Source organism: Phalangium opilio, unplaced genomic scaffold (genome assembly GCF_054372755.1).
Source record: "Phalangium opilio isolate 3A_F unplaced genomic scaffold, DU_Popi_V2 ptg000246l_1, whole genome shotgun sequence".
Taxonomy (NCBI): Eukaryota; Metazoa; Arthropoda; class Arachnida; order Opiliones; family Phalangiidae; genus Phalangium; species Phalangium opilio.
The window spans coordinates 2,234,601-2,253,403 of NW_028324225.1; the positions used below are offsets into that span (position 1 = coordinate 2,234,601).

The window sequence follows — 18,803 nt, forward strand, 5'->3', positions numbered from 1 at the left end:
TATTGATCGCGTAGTTACTTCATGGCTAATTATATCCGCAAATATATTATTTTTATATCCTTCAACTAGCACGCTACTAACATACAGTTGTTTTATAGATAATACCTCAAATTCCTTAAATAACAGCTCTGTTGAATAGCCATATGGTTTATGAAGACATGCTCGTATAATTCTATTTTGTAGTGTTTTAAGAGAGTTTAGTACTGATTGATACGTGTTACCCCATGTGCTGATCCCATATGTCAATAGTGATTGTACTAATGCAAGATACACAATTCGTATTATAGCGAATTCCACTTACTGCTCTCGGAGCGCTCCCATGGAGCAATAAATATAGGAGACCCTGATTTACCAAAAACAGTCTTTAACGAAGCCGAGAACTACTTCTCCCATTTATATGGCTCCATGGGAGCGCTCCGCGAGCAGTCAGTGGTAATCGCTATTAGTCTCATATTGAGGAATTAAGTATATACTATAGGATATGTATCGTAGTGTTTTTACTAGATAGTTTACGTGTTGACCCCATTTTAGGTGGGCGTCTATGTATATTCCAAGATATTTTATGTACTGAATTCTTTCTTTATTAGGGCAATTACATCTTTTATATCCGTGAGATTGGCAATTATGTATTTGTATATTTAGCGTATTTGGTTGGTCTATTTTTCTTAGAGTAAAGGTTATAAACTTTGTTTTATTAAAATTTAAACTCAAGAGATTTTGGTCCAGTAATAATTTAGCTTTTTTTGAGACCTAAATTTGCTTTTTCATTGACGTTTTCCCAGTTATCTCCGGTAAAGATTAAAGCGGTGTCATCCGCAAAGGATACAAGTCCATCAGATATATTGGAATTACAGAACTGATTTATATAGATTAAAAATAGGATGGGTCCTAATATTGTACCCTGTGGTACACCATAATTGACAATCTCCGTGTTACTTAGTTTATGGTTAATTTTTACAATTGTTTTTCTATTTTGTAGGGAAGACCTAAACCAGGATAACGCACAGCCTCGCACACCAATGTTATCAAGATTTACTAGTAATATTTCGTGTAAGATTGTATCGAATGCCTTGGCCAGATCCAAAAATACGGCCAGGACCTTCTTTCCGCAATCTAGTTCAGTCGTTATGGTTTTTGTTAATTAATAGAGAGCATCACTATTAGATTAATCTTTCTGGAAACGAAATTGATTCACTGATATGATTCTATGTTTTTTAAAAAGTTTAACCATCTATCTTTTATACTATTTTCAATAATTTTTGATATACGGAGATTGGTCTATAATTGGTGAGGTGTGTGCGGTCTCCTGTTTTGTGTATAAGACTAATGGAAGCTACTTTACATAATTCAGGATATATCCCAGTATCTATACTTAAATTAATCAAATATTTTAGAGTACTAATTATAAAGTCTAATGCATTTTTTAGCAATTTAGCGCTTACACCATCATGGCCAACAGAGGAGCTATCATTTAGGTTTTTAACCAATTGAATTAGTTCCATTTCATTCACTTGTTCCAAATGTATAGTTTGACAAAGGATTTGTAGTTTGTGGTTGAGTGAGCGTATTGTCCCTTGTAATCGTTTTAGCCATTTTTTCTCCAATTTGTGAAAAATACATATTGAAACAATTTGCATATTCAACCGGGTTTTTATAGCATCTACTTCTTTCTTTTCATAATAGGATGGTTTGTTTTTAGTCTAGATGTAGATTCATTAATAATATTCCATATTTTTCTACTATTTTTGTTTGCTCGTTCTATTTGTTCTTTATAATAGTTATGTTTTCTCAGTTTTATTAATGTATGATTTATAGAATAGTTTTAAATTTTTATTGAATGGTTCTTTTAATAGTTTTTGATGTATTTTGTCACGTTTTTTTATGCAGAAAATTAGGTCGTTAGTCATCCATGGTTTCAATTTAGTGTATTTATTCTTTTGAGTGTTATTGAAAGTGGTTTTGGTAGATGCTAAGTCGGTATAAAAGTTTAGTGAGTCAATAAAACAACTCATAGCTTCATTTATATTCTGCTTATTAATGACAGAGCTCCCAGTCTTCAAAACCTAGTAATAATTACAGCTTATCGTAGTATAGTTTAATCATGGATATATCTGATTGATTTGGCATTTCTTGATTAGTTTCCATTTTTTTGTTTTCAGTTTCGAAATCTAATATTACAGGGTAGTGGTCCGTAATTGAGGTTTGTAAGATGTAGCATGTACTATGGTTATTTCCCATTTCCAGTTTGGTAAAGCAGTGATCTAGACACGATTTACTATGTTCAGTTACTCTAGTATAATTTTTTATGCGCGGAAGGTACATATGGATTGATAAAATATTTAAGTAGTCCGAAAGTCCTCTCTCCGGAGTTATTGTCAAATGTCAATATTGATATCTCCAATTATAACACATTCGCGTACGTTAGATTTTTCGAAGTCATACAGTTTGGTTTAAATTATCATTAAATTCTTTCACATCGCTATTCGGCGATCTCAGGGCCGTATTAAGTAGATTTTCGCCCGGGGGCAGTGGCTCGATGGGCGCCCCCTCCCTTGGCCCCATAATTTATAAAAACCAGCTAGAAATTTTAACAATTTTGTTTTTATTAGAAATATAGGGAGCTAACAGTTCTGACCCTGAAACGTCACACCCTTCTATCTCTTACTGGAGTTTCATACCCCCTAACGGTTGGAAACAGTATTCTACGCGCAAAAATGCCAACCAGAGGGCGGCTGCGTGACGTCAGACTATCTTTTCCCCCTAGCCAGCTGTTAGCTCCCTATTGTAATTTTGTTAAGTGAAAAGTATCCCTATGCATGGCTGATACTCACTCATACGCTCAATTTTAGTTGAATAAATGACTAATAAATTTAAAAATAGTAAGCAAGAAGTGACTAAATAAGGGCAAATTAAGCTATAAAATAAGGGCACTTTAAATGAAATGTTTTCAGACATGATCGATTTTCATAATTATTTTCAGTAGTTAAAGATATTTTAAAGGTCGGTGCCGTAATTAAGCCCAATCTATGGGCTTAGATATTTCCAGTCAAAGGAAAGGTCCAATCATAAAATTTCTACGGCGAAATTGAATTAAACCATTTTGGAGCACAGCTCAGAATGCAAAGTAATTGATGTCGTTTTAAATCAAAACTAAAACATTCATTTGAATTGGATTGATTATAAATATTAAGTTAAATATTTGATGAGCGAGCGAAGCGAGCTCCACATTTTTTTGGGTTTGAACAACTGTAATCTCGCTGTTTTTGCATTTAAACCGTCATACAGTCAAATATATTACGTTTAACCTTGTGGTCGAGAAGATAAATAACACCGAAAAACTAAAATAGTAACCGAATTTGAAAAAAGTGACTTAGGATCAGCCCTGCCTATGTCTTTGAATAGGCTTTTCTAGATTTAGACCCGGAAAATCTATTTATCGTCTCCTCCCAACTAATTTGGTGTAATAAATTGGTCTCGATATCTAATATACCTATTTAAAAACGAAAAACAGTCCCGTAATCATTCAAAACTAACATCATGATTTTGAGTTTTTCGAAAATTTAATAAAACAATCGCTCAGATTTGGGTATCACCAGACATCTTGGGCGCCCCTATTTTGCTGGCGCCCGGGGGCAGGTGCCCCTTCTGCCCCCCTTAATCCGGCCCTGCCTACACTGGTATTCCCGTCACTACCGCTAGATCTAGAAGTAACGCGTCTCGCGATAATTTGCATGTAGAAATGGCAGAGCAAGGCCACCCCCTAAATTTCGAACCCCCTTATGCCGGCTTTACCCGCTTACGCTGGCCGCGACATACAGGTGGCATTGCCCAAATTTGGGGAAGCTCCTAGCAAAAACCCCATGCGGTTTATCGACGAGGTCGAAAGTTTCATGCGTATGAAGCGCCTAGATAATAGGAAAATTTTAGAGAACGTCCCTTTGATGCTCGAAGAGAATACTAGTCTTTGGTGGGACCGTGAAAGGGATCGAGTTTTAGATTATAAAGAATTTAGTGTAAAATTTTTTCAAGCTTTTCTGGGAAGAGACTATAAGAGGCAAATAGAAGCCTCGATTAATAACCGAAAGCAAAAACCCCGGGAGAAAGTCTTAGACTTTGTTCTAGAAATAGAAAAGCTTTGCAAGCAACTCGATCCCCTCATGACGTCACACGAAATAGCTAGAAGGGTCTTAAATGGCCTAAATCCCCATTTAGTTCGATCTATGAGACAATCGGACGAACCATCCCTCACGGACGTACAAGAAGCCGCTCAGGAAGCGCATTACATGCAGGCGCAATGCGACGCCTATGATTCCCAAAATTCAGGGGCACCAATAATCATTACAAAGGGAAAACGAGTAATCTTGATAACAAACCTAGGGAAGAGCAAAGCGCCAAATCACGACACCCGTCATCTGATGGCGAACCCTCGAAACAGGCCCCCAATAGTGAGCGTCCTTCTCGTAATTGCAGTTACTGCGGCAGAGACAATCACACGGAAAAATATTGCCGTAGAAAGAGGCGAGAGAATGCCAAAGGCAAAAAGGGAGACAATCAGGCGACCCCAGAAAATTCTAGGTCCGGACCTCACGCCTCGGCCACCTTGTTTATTGCACCCAATGGTAACGCGCGAATTGCGAGCGAAGTTTCCCCTAGTCCTACTAACGATATCAAAATTAAGAGTTCCGTAGTCCCCGAAACTGACCCCTGGGATGATCTCGCGAAAATAGAAGTAGATGAAATGGGAAGTAAAGATAAAGCCCTAGTTCCGCGGCTCAGCTGCTATACCGCGACGACCCACGCTAGGCCTCGTGTCCCCATTACTATTCGCGGATGGGAAGGCACAGCTCTAATAGACAATGGAGCAGACGTCACAATGATGTCGAAAAGATTGTATGACAGTCTTAAAACCCCTAACGAAGAATTAGAACCCTTTTTAGGACCCCCGTTAGAGGCCGTTAACAACACCCCAGTTGAACTGGAAGGGCGCGCAACTTTCATTGTCAAAATTAGTGACCGCGCTTGGAGATGGAAATTTTTCGTCACCCGTAACCCCGAAGCAGATATTATTATTGGGTGGGATTTTAGCGTTCATTCTGGCCTCCACGCGAAGCCACACACGCTTACCTACACTTTCCGGGATGAGGGACAAGATTACCCACTAGTATCGTATGTCACAAGTTTTGGTTCAAATTTTTGTGGCGCCACTGATCATTCTCCCGCTGAGATTGAAATAAGTAAGGACTTAGAACCTGTTAGAGTAGAAGCCACGTCCGAGGAGGAACCCATTGTTAGGACCCCAGAGGAAAACAAGGGCTTAGATCAGATAGAAAAACTCGTCGATCGCTTTCCTGACGTATTTTCTGGCAAAGCAGGTCGAACTAATGTAGTTCAACACGTGATCAAATTAACTGACCCTACTCCATTTAAATCACGTACTTACCCCCTCTCTCCTCCCAAACGCGAGGTAGTAGAGAAACAGCCGAAGCAAATGCTCAAAGATGGAATTATTAGGAAAAGTAGTTCACCATTCTCATCCCCAATCCTTCTAATTAAAAAGAAAAGTGTTCCTCCCAATGATCCAACTACCGAAGCACCGCCACCTAGCTTTCGCTTCTGCGGAGATTTAAGAAAGTTAAATAGCGTAACTATTCCCGATGTCTATCCTATTCCATTAATTAGGGCTCAATTAGACAGATTGCTAGGAAACAAATATTTCTCTGTCCTCGATCTCAAAGACGGGTTTTGGCAGGTAGAGCTCAGCGAAAAAAGCAAACAATACACAGCTTTTGTAACCCACAAAGGGTTATTGGAATTTAATGTCATGCCCTTTGGATTGATTAACGCACCTGCAACTTTCCAAAGGCTTATGGAATTTGTTTTTAAAGACTCTTTGACTGAGCGTGCCGAAATTTATTTCGATGACTTCCTGACAAAAACCCAAACGATAGAGAAACATTTGGAAGTACTAGAGCAGGTGTTAGAGCGCATGCGCCAGGTTGGATTAACTTGTAAGAGAGAAAAATGCAATTTTCTACTGAAAAATATTAAATATCTGGGCTTCATGGTTAGTGAAGAGGGGATAGAAACGGAGAACTCAAAAACCTTGGCTATCAGGAAATACCCGAGACCCACTAATCTGAAGGAAGTTACATCCTTTTTGGGAATGTGTGGTTGGTACCGAGAGTTCATTGACCATTTCGCGGAATTGGCCCTCCCCTTGACAAATCTCACAAAGGGCGCCAAAACTACCAAAATCGAATGGACAGGTGAATGCGAAAAGAGCTTTGAGTCCCTTAAAGACGCCCTCATCCAACCCCCCATTCTCACCTTTCCCGATTATGGTCTCCCCTTTTTCCTAAGAACGGACGCTAGCTTGATAGGCCTAGGAGCCGTGCTGTACCAAATTGACCCCTGCGGTAAAGAAAGAGTTATTTAATTCGGAAGTAAAAAAAATAAAGCTTGGTGGGGGGGGGTATTGTAACACCCGTATTTGGCTCCCCTCCCCAAGCAATGTAAAAGTATCGAAACGGTATTTTTCCACCAAGGAAAAATACCTCTTACTCACCCACGGGTCCCGCGCGAATGGTTCCCCCAAAAACCCCTTTTGTCCGCGAGAGGCGTGAAGAGCCAGGGTTGGGGAGAAAAAAGGTGGAAACCACAGTTCTAACCAAGAGATGGTTGAGAGAGGTTAAAATGGTTTTCTTTTACCAAACTCATGTAAATAAATTTATGTTTTTTTTCTTATATCCTCAACGTGCGGTTGGACTCAATTATTTTGTAGTTTAATGGCAAATAACACCCTCACGCTGCTCAATACGCGATTGCCCGCTACAACATGAGAGAATTTCCTTCAGGGGAAAGCAAAATTTCGAGAGGAAATAAATTAATCTGGATTTCTATTGTTCATCTTCAGTTCGCTAGAATCACTTTGCATGGCTTTCAGTTAGCGAGAACCCTCCCATCTTTTGACCCAGCGGTGATTAGAATATCGGCACGGTAGCTCCATTGTTAGTCTCGATGCTCGCTTTTTAGTTCGCTAGAACCCTTTTCGCTGGAAGTCGGCCTTTAAAATCAGAACCTAATTTGAATTTTAAAATCATTCGGAAGTATTTCCCAAATGTTACACCATACAGACTGGTCTTATAATTAGTAGAAGAATCGATAAAAATCACTTTATTTTCTACCTCACCCTCCCTTTATTCTGTAGAAATCATGTCGATTAATTTAATCATTTAATCTTGATAATGGATGGATCATGGAGTTTAGTTTCGAGTGTCCGCAATTACCTACTTACGTAGGTTTTTATTATTTTTTTTGGCAAACCAGAGTTCATACAACTTTTGGAAAACAAATTTCCCTTGAGATTTCCAGGTTTTTCCCCTTATACTTCCCTGAGTTTTCCAGGTTTTTCCATATATGGCGTATCCTATAGAGTAAATGTTAACGAAGGAGGGGGGGGGGAAATAGGGCTATAACATACTCAAAGCACATTCCCGTATCTCTAGTAGAACCAGAGATATGAGCCTCCAAAGTTTAGTGTAATGTTAATGCTATGGAGGGGTTGTTTTTGAACCTTTTGCTTAATTACTCGGCCCCTGTTTGACGCAAATTTCCCTGATTTCAATGAGTTTTGTTTTTCGAACTGCAGGTCAAACTATAATGAAGTTATATAGGATATTTTAGGAAAAATGGAACATTGGTTTCGTTTCTGTTTTATAGAATGCCCACTTCTGCACAATTTAGAGAATCATAGCTCAATTCCTCTCATATTTTATGGCCCACCCGCGCAGTTTTTACATAGAAATTTTAGTTCACCTATTTTTGCAAAGATTTAGGATTACAGGGTTCGTACAAAATTTTTGGAATGGAACTCACTGACTTTTCCAGGTCCACTGACCATTTGCAATAACGAACATGGCGTAAATATATAAAAACCAATCAAAATTCATTCGAATCATTTTCGCCCGAGTTTTGTTATTGTTATAGAAATTAGCCAACTATTTCGTTTCAATTTAACTTTAACTAAGTAATCATAACTAACCAGAGCGCAAATTTCGGCCTCTGCTCAAATCTCAGACAACACATTTTCTGGTCACCCTTTTTCAGACTTTAAATTTCGCTCCAATATATTTTTCCTGGCGTTTTAGGTACATTTCCTATTTCCCTGACTTTTCCCTGACCTTTTAGGCTTAGGCCCATTTTCAATTTCCCTGACTTTTCTAGGATTTCCAGGTCGTGTACGAACCCTGGCTTAGCTTTGGTTTGAGTAGGGTTTTGTTAGGTAAGGCTATTCTGCAATAGAGGCTTGCTATTTATTAAACTTCTGATTTGACCATTACAATATCGCCATCGATATGGAAAGGTGTATTGATAGACCAAAGCATTGAAACAAGTGTGTTTTTGTTAAATAATAAAAGTAAAAGAAGTATTTTCTAATTCCGTTTGTAAAAACTGCATTAAAAATAAATCCGTATTTAAATAGCATCGAACATTTTATGATCATAAACCTGACATTCGGATTCAATCCAATGGACCAGCGGCTTAAGTTTCAGGGTTTTAAAATGTAATCATTTTGAAAATAAAAATGTTATACTTGCAAACCGTGCTGAAATGAGTTTTGCAAATTGTGCTGAAAGGAGTTATTGGGTTTTTAAGGTGTCAATAATAAAACCATGGATAAAGAACACGCATGAGGAAATTTGTTTACACTCTACAGGATAGGCAACTCCCTATCTCCGACGACAGCTTATTCTCTATATACTCTGTTTCAGCTTCGGTTGTCAGCACGCGCAAAGCTAAGTCACTATGTAACCTAGCTTTGTGGGTGCAGACAAGAGACAAAAAACTTCAGGATCTTCAGTATTTAGCTCGAGTGCACGGACCTCCAGGACTTAGTTTCAAATATGTGTAGTAGGCTGTAGACCATTTCACGCGTAATTCAAACTAAGGCCTAGAGGTCAGTGCACTCGAGCTAAAAAAATTGCGGATATTTTTTTGTCTCTTGAAGATCTCAAAGCTTGGTTACATAGAGACTTAGGTTTGCGCGTGCTGACAACCGATGTTGTTGCAGAGTATATACGGAATAAGCAGTCGTTCGAGATAGGGAGTGGCCTATCCTTTAGAGTGAAGACAAATTTCAAGTTCACGCGCATCCTTTATTCGTGATAGAACAGCGCGGAAACGGGCCACCTCCGAATTTCAGATGAGAAAATAATGAGGTTTTATAGGAGTAAAATTCCCCATACTATAGGGCTAGTTTTGTAGAAGATGCACCGAACTTTCGTCAGGAAAGTAATGTTGGATATTGGTGGCATATGGTCATTGAAAATGCAATTCCATAGCTTCTGTTCCAGGGGTTATTCACAATTAAAGGCTAAACTTTACGGTTTAGCTCGCACATTCAAAATACGGCAGGTTTTTTTTAATAAGTGTCATATTCAATGTTAATTCAAGGATAATTTGTTAAAATTAAGGTGCGCAGAAATTAAATAAAATATACATTTTTCATGTTTTCCTATATTTTACCCTTCATATTATAGGTTAGGTTAGGTTATATTTTTAGATATTCTATGGTATTTGGTGGCTAGGAAGAAGGAACTGGTGCTCGGGTTTTTATGGTCACGAAAATATGGATCTAAGTTAGTTTCCACCGCGACTTAATTGTAATTAATTTTCATATAATTAACCTCCAAGAAATGATATTTATTGGAAAAACTGTATTTTGAATGTGCGAGCTGAACCGTAAAGTTTTTCACAATTAAATCGTAACATTTTTATTACGTTTATTACTAAGTATATGATGCCTTAAAAAGGTGAAAAGTCTACGAGAAATAATCCTTGGGTTTAAGCCTAATCCAAGGCTTAATTTCGTTGCTAAGCCTAGTTTGCAACTTTGAATTGAAGCGCGCGAGAGGCGACCTATGGCCCGTAAGCCAACCTCTTACGTCATTTTGACGAGGAATTGAAATAATAAATCGATTAGTGGGTGAACCCCAGTTTTAGATAAATTTAAAAGATTCGAATCTCGGCGAAATGTGAACCGATTTTATCGAGAGTTGTCTAATTTTAAAGAGAAAGAGACCCCCTAGTCACCTACCTTTAAATTCTACTTGAAAATTGTATTTAAAAACAGACTCGCCCATTAAAGTCATTGAGACAATCAGCCAATAATTATTTCGAGGCCAATAAGAGACTACTTCGGGCCACACACTTCTTATATTATGTAAATCAATTGAGACTATTTCCGGCTTTTTGAAACGAAATAGGAAAGTTGAACTGAAAATATGACGACGCAGAAACGCGTGTAATCATGTTATGTCACAAAGGATAGCTATTCTCATACTCATGTAGCACTCGCGTCTCTATGCCAAGCTACATTTGAGTATTGAATAGTAATGGTCCATTTGAGCGCCGCAGAGATCTCAAGAACTCCGCGGGAAAAATATAAATTGGCCTCCATTTATGGAGTGAGGGATTTTTTTAACATGGCTAACCCGATCACGTCAGTGAGAGGGTGGGCCATGGTTCTGGTAAATGATTATCGTCCGCTTCATAATTGAGACAACTAGAGGCACAATTATAAAATTCTTTTAATTTTTACTATACTTTCATCCACGTTTAGAAATTGTGGCCTCCAATTTAGTTAAAGCGTTAGTGACACAATTTTGTCATCCACAATTTTAAAACGGGAAAACAATCCTTGAAAAATCTAGTTTATTATGATATGTTTACTTTGTTAATTGGTTTCGTAGAAATTTACAAGATTGCAATCAAATTATTGTACAGTTTGGAAAAGGCGTAGTTAAAATTTTGTGTCGTTTGATGACGTAGAATTTTCTTTCTTGATGTCGCTCACTTGACGCCTGTTAGTGTCTCTGCGCCGCGTAAAGCCTAATTTATTCAGATTCGCGCGGCATTAGTCATAGCCCCCTGGATCACGCGACTCGCGGACGAATGCTACTCGCGCTATAGAAGCCCGCCCAAAGAATTATTTTCCTATGTTAAAGCGCGTATCGGGGATTTTGCTCGAAAAATCAAAGCCGTCAGCTTTTAACATGGTCGTCTATGGGAGGAACACTGTTTTTTGGACCTTATTTGGCAAATAATGGCTCAAATCTATTGAAATTTTAATCAGTTGTGTAAAATAAGGTTTGTGATTTTTGTGCAAAATTTCAAAAGATTATATCGTGTAGTTTTTTTGTTAAAAAAATTAAAACTTAGCCGAAAATAAAAGCCGTCAGCTTTTAACATGACGGTCTATGGGGGAACTAAGTTTTTGTCCCTAATTTGGCAAATACTGGCTCAAATCTCTTGAAATTTTAATGAGATGTGTTTTTTTAATGATTTTTAATGATCGGGCAAAGTTTCAAAGCTCTAAAACCAATAAATTCGTGCCGAAACCTTATCGGGAAACTTAAAATGAATAATGGTTGTGCTCATGTACAAACAAAGCTTTATTGAATTTCAGGGAAAAAACTATTGGTTTTAGAGCTTTGAAATTTTTCTCGGTCATTAATATTCCTTCAGTACACCTCTCATTAAAATTTCAAGAAATTTGAGCCATTTTCAAAATTAGGGGGCAAAAAACCTGGTCCCCCATAGACGGCGATGTTAAAAGCTGACAACTTTGATTTTCGGCTAAGTTTTAATTTTTTTACAAAAAAACTACTAGATATAATCTGTTGAAACTTTGCACAAAAATCACAAACCTTATTTAACACATCCGATTAAAATTTCAAGAGATTTGAGCCATTATTTGCCAAATTAGGGCCAAAAAAGGGTGTTCCTCCCATAGACGACCATGTTAAAAGCTGACGGCTTTGATTTTCGGCTTAAGATGCTTGATACGCGTTTTTGGGCCCATTGGGCTGGCTTCTATAGCGCGAGCAGCCTGCGTCCGCGAGTCGCGTGATCCAGGGGGCTATGCATTAGTAGACTCGGGCGCTCGCGCTTGGTATTTCCGCGAGATGCTGCGGGTGACGTATCAAGGAGAAACCCCACCAAAAATCTTCTCCGCAAATTTGCTTTGCCCCTGAAAGTTCAAGTTTTCCATGCGTTTTTTCTGTGTTTTCCCTCATATTTAAATATTTATCAAGCATATTTTTGCAATCAGAAGAAATTAAACTCCCAAAAAGTAAGGTTTTCTTTAGATCTGAGATCTCATTTTAAACCAGGTCGATATTCCTTTAACCAGTTTTGAAATTAAGCCAATTAAAATTTCCATAGACAAACATTAACCTTTACGCATGATCTGTGTCTAAAAACTGAATGAATATTAGCCGAGGAAAATCAGTGCAAAAATGGTCGGCAGCATTGCACCTCCATTAATGGCGCTAGGTTTAAGCGAGCACCGTAGGGGCGGTGTTACTTCAATATGGACCACGACCATTGGTGCTGATTCCTTGACTAAAGTGGTTAATTTTAAAATTTGTAGGATTTGGGAGCTGGTTGATTGGGGAGTGGCACTCGTCATTTGGGAACGTCGAAGAGCAGCGAATGAAGACACGAGCTTAGAGTAGGTGGTTCTCTCCACGGAACGGCGGAGTGAAACGCCCCTCGAATCTCCCAAAAAGAAACGAAGTCTTTTGAGGTAACTTCTTCAAATTCTAAAGTTTTTTCTTGGATCATGGTTTTGCATTTTATTAATTGGGCAGTTTCCAATCTTTTTCGAATAGCAGGTGGTCGTTCCGTCAATTTTAGTTCGGGAAAACTACGTTGAATCGAGTAATTCCGGATGTTGAAGGTTCCAAATCATTGATTAATCTGTCTTACAGCGGACGATCATTTCCCGAGTTGGGAAAACAAGAATTCGAGGCCAATTGAGACCTTTTCCCCTTAAAAACACCGACCCGCCCTTGAAAGGTCCCAACCCTGATGGGCCATTTCAATCAGAGTGAGTGCAGTTTAGAACGCCATTGCTATCAATTGATCAATTTTAGATGAAATACTCTAGAACTCTTCAATGTTTGGTTTTGAAGGCGTGTATTTAATGTTTTTAGCCTAAAAATGCGAACGTCCTGAAATGAAATGAGCATCAACCGACAACGAGAAACACAATGAAGCTCTCGAACAAGCGGATCCATGTTGCTTCCCTGTTCCTGACGTCACCAGTCATTAGTGTTCTTCCCTCGACACGAATGTCTTGCAAGAAACAATGTTCCGAATTACGCAGTCACGAATCAGCCGTCCTTATAACTAAGGTCCACAATCGCCCTCTCGAGATGAAACAAGACTTTCTTAAGAATTAAACCCTGGGAAACTGATGGAGTGGTTCAGAAAAAAAAGGCATTCACCGAACTTACACGAAGCTTCGCGGGATGGTGACGTAAAAAGAGTAAAGTCATTTTTGGCGAGAGGAGAAGACCCCGACAAGAGGGAGAAGGAAAATGGTGGCACGGCGTTACACGTCGCTGCCCTAAATGGACATATAGAAATCATCACACTACTTCTTGAAAAAGGAGCTCGAATTGAGGCCATCGAAAATGAAGGCAGAACACCCTTATACTTGGCATCCAGGGAAGGCAAATTGGACGTCGTCAGACACTTGCTGACAAATGGGGCGCAAGTTAATCAGTCACAGGAAGATGGTTATACACCCTTGTACGTCGCTTCCCAGAATGGTCACTTAGATGTAGTCATTCACTTGATCCAAAATGAGGCACAAGTTAATCAGGCACAGGAAGATGGTTACACACCCTTGCACGTCGCTTCCCAGAACGGTCACTTGGATGTAGTCATTCACTTGATCCAAAATGAGGCGCAAGTCAATCAGGCCGATAAAGATGGCGCCACACCCTTGCACGTCGCTTCCCAGAAGGGTCACTTGAACGTCGTCCGTCTCTTGATCCAAAAAGAGGCGCAAGTCAATCAGGCCAATAATGATGGCGCCACACCATTGATGATCGCTTCCTATTATGGTCACTTGGACGTCGTCACTCACTTGATCCAAAAGAGAGCACAAGTCAATCATGCAAAGAAAGATGGCGCCACATCCTTGTACATCGCTTCCTATTATGGTCACTTGGACGTCGTCACTCAATTGATCAAAAATGGGGCGCAAGTCAATCAGGCCAGTAAAAGTGGCGTCACACCCTTTTTTATCGCTTCCCAGAATGGCCACTTGGACGTCGTCACACACTTGTTCCGAAATGGGGCGCAAGTCAATCAGGCCAGTAAAAGTGGCGTCACACCCTTGTTTATCGCTTCCCAGAATGGACACTTGGACGTCGTCACTCACTTGATCCGAAATGGGGCTCAAGTTAATCAGGCACAGAAAGATGGCTGGACACCCTTGTCCATCGCTTCCCTGATGGATCACTTGAATGTCGTCACTCACTTGATCCAAAACGAGGCGGAAGTCAATCAGGCCAATAAAGAGGGTACCACACCCTTGCTCTTCGCTTACTACAAGGGTCACTTGGATGTCGCTAGAATTTTGCTGGAAAACGGCGCCGACATTCACTTGACTAACACCTATGGCCGCACCGCTTTGTCCTACGCCAAAGGTTTCTCTGAAGAAATGAAAAAATTGTTTGATGAACACGAAAAAAGAAAGGCCAAAGAAAGAGAAATATCGAACGAAAGAGCGAAGAGCGGGGCGGCGGGATCGAGATCCATTCAGACTGAAGATCCTGATGAGGGGACTTCAAATCTTCCGGCGGATGAATCTGTCTTGAACGAGGACAAGAAAAGATTGGAAGGTCAAGTCTCAACGCTCAGGATTGAAAAAAAGAAATTAGAGAGTGAGATCGAAAAATTGAAGCGAGAAAGATCGGAATTAAGCGGATCGAGTGAGACGCCGGACATAAACAGCGCCGGCCCATCGAGCAAGGACATTGACGAGATTGGGGCCCGGGAAAGAGAGCTGGCCCAATTGACGGAGATCATAGACAAACAGAATCGACGCATTTCATCTCTGTTGAGAAAAGAAGAGAATGGGGAAACCATAAACATTTCTGCGCCGGCGAGTCAAGGTCCACAGATCACCATAGTGGTACCAGGGACAATCGGCGGATCGGTAACCATAAACAACATCAGCACCCCGATAGAACAAAGAAACATAAACCTGGGATCCAACTCTGGAGAAACTAACTTCAACCGTCAATAACTGAAAAGGTAAGATATTCTCGAAATAAACTGAAAAGCCTCAAAGCTATCTTAGAATGCGCTTACGTTTCTACATTCAATTTAAAGAGGTAGGGGGTCTCTTTCTCTTTAAAATAAGACAAGTTTCATTAACTTAGGTTTAACATTTAACCTCGATGAAAATTTTTATACTAATCGATTGTAATGGTCGAAATGGGCGGGAATTATTTTCTTTTCCCTTTGACGTCGTAATTATGTAAGAGTTTGGTTCACGTGCGAGTGTTCGCTTGTCGCGCGCTTAAATTAAAATTTTCAAACTAGGCTTAGCAAGAACATTACAGGAGCGACTAAATTTGCGCCTGTTTTTATTAACTGATAAATTTCTACCTTTTCCAAAATATCACTGAAATGGATCTGTTTGTATCCCAAACTATTCCTAATTATTATCTGGTTTATTGCCACCTCTCACATTTTATTCCTATTTTAGTTTCATTCTACCCTAAAAAGAGGCGCACTTTTATAGCCACTCTTAAAATTACGCTTAATATTGAACTTCGACTTATTTCTCTTACATCTTTCACCTTCTACGTCACAGGGAACTAAAATGAACTTCCAGTCGCCTTAAATTCTGATGATCTTGTTTTGAGGGGACAAATTTCTTCTTGTTATTTCCAAGTTAACGTAAGGTCGGTACAATTTTGAAATTTTTAAAAAAGTTTCATTGTAACAGAGACGTTTCATTGCTTTTATTTTCAGGATCAACGTCATGTCATCGTCACTCCATATAAGTTGGGAATGGTGAACGTGTGCGCGAACGCGAACGCGTGGGATCATTCAGGATGAAACGACAAGAGTGTTCGTTGCGTACGCGTCAGAAGTCCAGACGGATAACGGATGAGGTCGACATGTCATTTACAAATGAAGGGAAATGAACCGTAAGAGTTTGAGTGAGTGAAGGACCACGGGAAAGAACTTAGTTTCCATTTTTGACCCCCTTCCTAAGAGAAGTAAACTGACAGCACCAACTCAGGAAGCCTGACCTCGGGGAAGAGGAAACCTCGTAGAACCCACCAACCTTAATCCTAAACCAAACCAACTATACCTCGCATCTAACCCAACCTCATTATTAACCTAAACCCAACACCCCCACTCCCCCTTCCACTGAGGAGACAGGCTCTGCTTCTCAAAAAGGACATTGTACTCAAACACAACCTGTGAAGGTTGTTAAAGGGGAAAATGGGCAGACGACCACCATTATTAAATCTCTTTAGATTATAGTGGACAGTTCATTCTCCCTTTGAGTATCTTCTGCCAGTTCTTTCTGTGGTTCCTTTCACTTTCCCTTCATCTGGAATTGTTGTCGACCACTGTCCCGACAACTGGACACCACCTTCTTCCCCCGATTAAAAGGTGTCCGCGAAAGAGTCTTCCCTCTGACCACGAACGATCTTTGACCTTCCTCATCATTGAACTGCCTTCCAGTGAGTCACCAACTTCCATTATTCATTTCCTCAGTTCGGGATTGAACAATATGCCATTTTCAATTTATTAGTCTTCATTTATTTTGAACAATTTTTCGAATTGACGCCATTTTCAATTTATTAGTCTTTATTTTTTTTGGAACAATTTGACGAATTGACGCCATTTTCAATTTATTACTCTTCATTTATTTTGAACAATTTGACGAAGTGACGCCATTTTCATTTATTTTGAACAATTTGCCGAATTGACGCCATTTGCAATTTATTAGTCTTCATTTATTTTGAACAATTTCAAGAATTAGTGACGAGATTCACGAACAATTAAATGAGTTTTCAACATTTTATTAATTTGTGTCGCGAGTCTTGGCGAACTTTTTCAAAAACTTCCCGTGTAAGGTTTCGCGATAATTCCGGACCAAAAAACTCAATCATTTCGAATCAAAGTTTTCGCCAAATATTTCAACTTTGTAAATAATTTATTAACCTTTTTTATTCGCAAATGCAACGAAGACTTTATTTTCCATTTGTTTTGAATAATGTCCAGCGAACTCTAATGGTCATTTTCAAGAACTAAAGAATCAATTTATTTGCGAAATTTATTCATGCAACTCATTCTCATGAATTTACGAGTTTTTTTCTATGAAAATTAAAATATTGTAACCCTCCGTAGAATAATTTAACTAAGGGAGAAAGCTCCCGAGGGCCATAAAAAGAAGTAAAGACAACTTACTTCAATAATTCAAAATTAGAAGAGGTTAAATCTTCTATATCTTTATTTAGTGAAAGAAAAAGGGATTAACCCGACTCAACCGTACACTTTACAGTTAAAACGTAATGGAAAAAAAACAACCACTCTGCTCGAGAGCTGACAACCGACTCTCTAACTGAGAGAAAAATCACAGTGATATTGTTAGGAGGAGGAGCATGTAGCATGGAGGTATAACACCCTGCCAGATCCAAGGAGTAGAACTCCTGGAATCTGGCAGCCATGCTACATCCCCCCTCTTTAGGAACTCTTTTATCCTATCTAAAATAAGTAAATAGAAAAAGAAAGGGTTACCCCGAGGAACCCAGAACATTTTGGCAGGGGTATGGCACCAATTTATTATCACAATTTTTTTTTCTTTTTTTTTCTTTTTTTTTCCAACGAATGTATTTTTTTCTTTTTTAATCCAACGAATGTTTTTTCTCTAGACGTGCAATTCTTCGTGATTCACGAGGGGCAAGAGATTCTTGACTGCGCCCTCCGGGGCTGTCCGAGACGACATGATGGCCTGTTTTTTGACAGCGCCAGCATATCACGTTGTTCCAGATGAGGGGGTGACTGGCTCCCGCAATTTTAAATAAGTTCAGCTAGCTAATTGGACCAAGTCATCTTGCGACTTATTGCCACTTATCTAACGCCTTCACAATGCATAGAGGGGTGGTGGCTAGCCCCTATGCCACAGCTAACCGACAGCGCCGGAATAAATCTTTTTGGAATAGGCTTCGGGGTCCACCCCATACTTCCAAATCGCTCCCAACGGAGCTTATCCTCTTCGTCCAAAGTAAAGGATGGGCACCAAGTACGGGGAGCAGGGAGTTGAGGGACCCGAGCAGGAGGTTGAGGCCAAGGTATTAATGAACGTTGTAGAGCTTCTTTTTGGCGCCGGAAGATAGTAATAGGCCCGTCAATGCTGGCCAGACACTCTGAATCATGGTTGTCATCCCGGGCTTTTCGTTCCCTTGGAGGATGGTTAAAACCCTCGTTCTCGGATGGAGGCGGGAGTTTAGGAGGTTCGTCCGCATCTTTTTCCTTATCATCAACATGAGCACATCCAGCGTCAGGATGGGAGTCTCCTTCATCGTCCGTCTCTCTTTTCTCCAATTCCTTCATGTCTTTTTTGAATTGACATTCAGCTTGACATTCTGCTTCTCCAAGTAAGGAACTCCGTTCGTCTTTGTTGACCGTTAATATTAAAGGGATGTCCTCGGGAGGGGTGGAGCAGTCTTTAGATAAATGATTCCCTTTTCCTCATTCGACACATCGGAGAGGTTCCCCTCTTTCCCTTTTAGGGAAATAACAGTCCCTTAGCGCATGGGAGTCTTGAACGCAATTGGCACAGTAAGCTGTGTATTTAAGACAAACGTCCAGAGACGAATCCACTTTGGACTGGATTGTTTTTCGTTTTTCAGTCGTAAGATTGGAGGCTCCAGCTGGAGGGTCAAAATAAATTGGTCTGGGGTTTTCTCGTTTCC

The 18,803-nt window shown here is 39.7% G+C and overlaps 1 protein-coding gene across 1 annotated transcript; it reads left to right on the top strand.

The window, feature by feature from the left end:
• The first annotated feature begins 13,261 nt into the window (after positions 1 to 13,261).
• Positions 13,262 to 15,753, top strand: LOC149611330 (uncharacterized). The gene is made up of 2 exons (XM_089858519.1): positions 13,262 to 15,114; positions 15,680 to 15,753. Exon 1 carries the CDS (start codon positions 13,262 to 13,264, stop codon positions 15,104 to 15,106), a length of 1,845 nt encoding a protein of 614 aa, XP_089714645.1. The 3' UTR covers positions 15,107 to 15,114; positions 15,680 to 15,753.
• Positions 15,754 to 18,803: the final 3,050 nt, after the last annotated feature.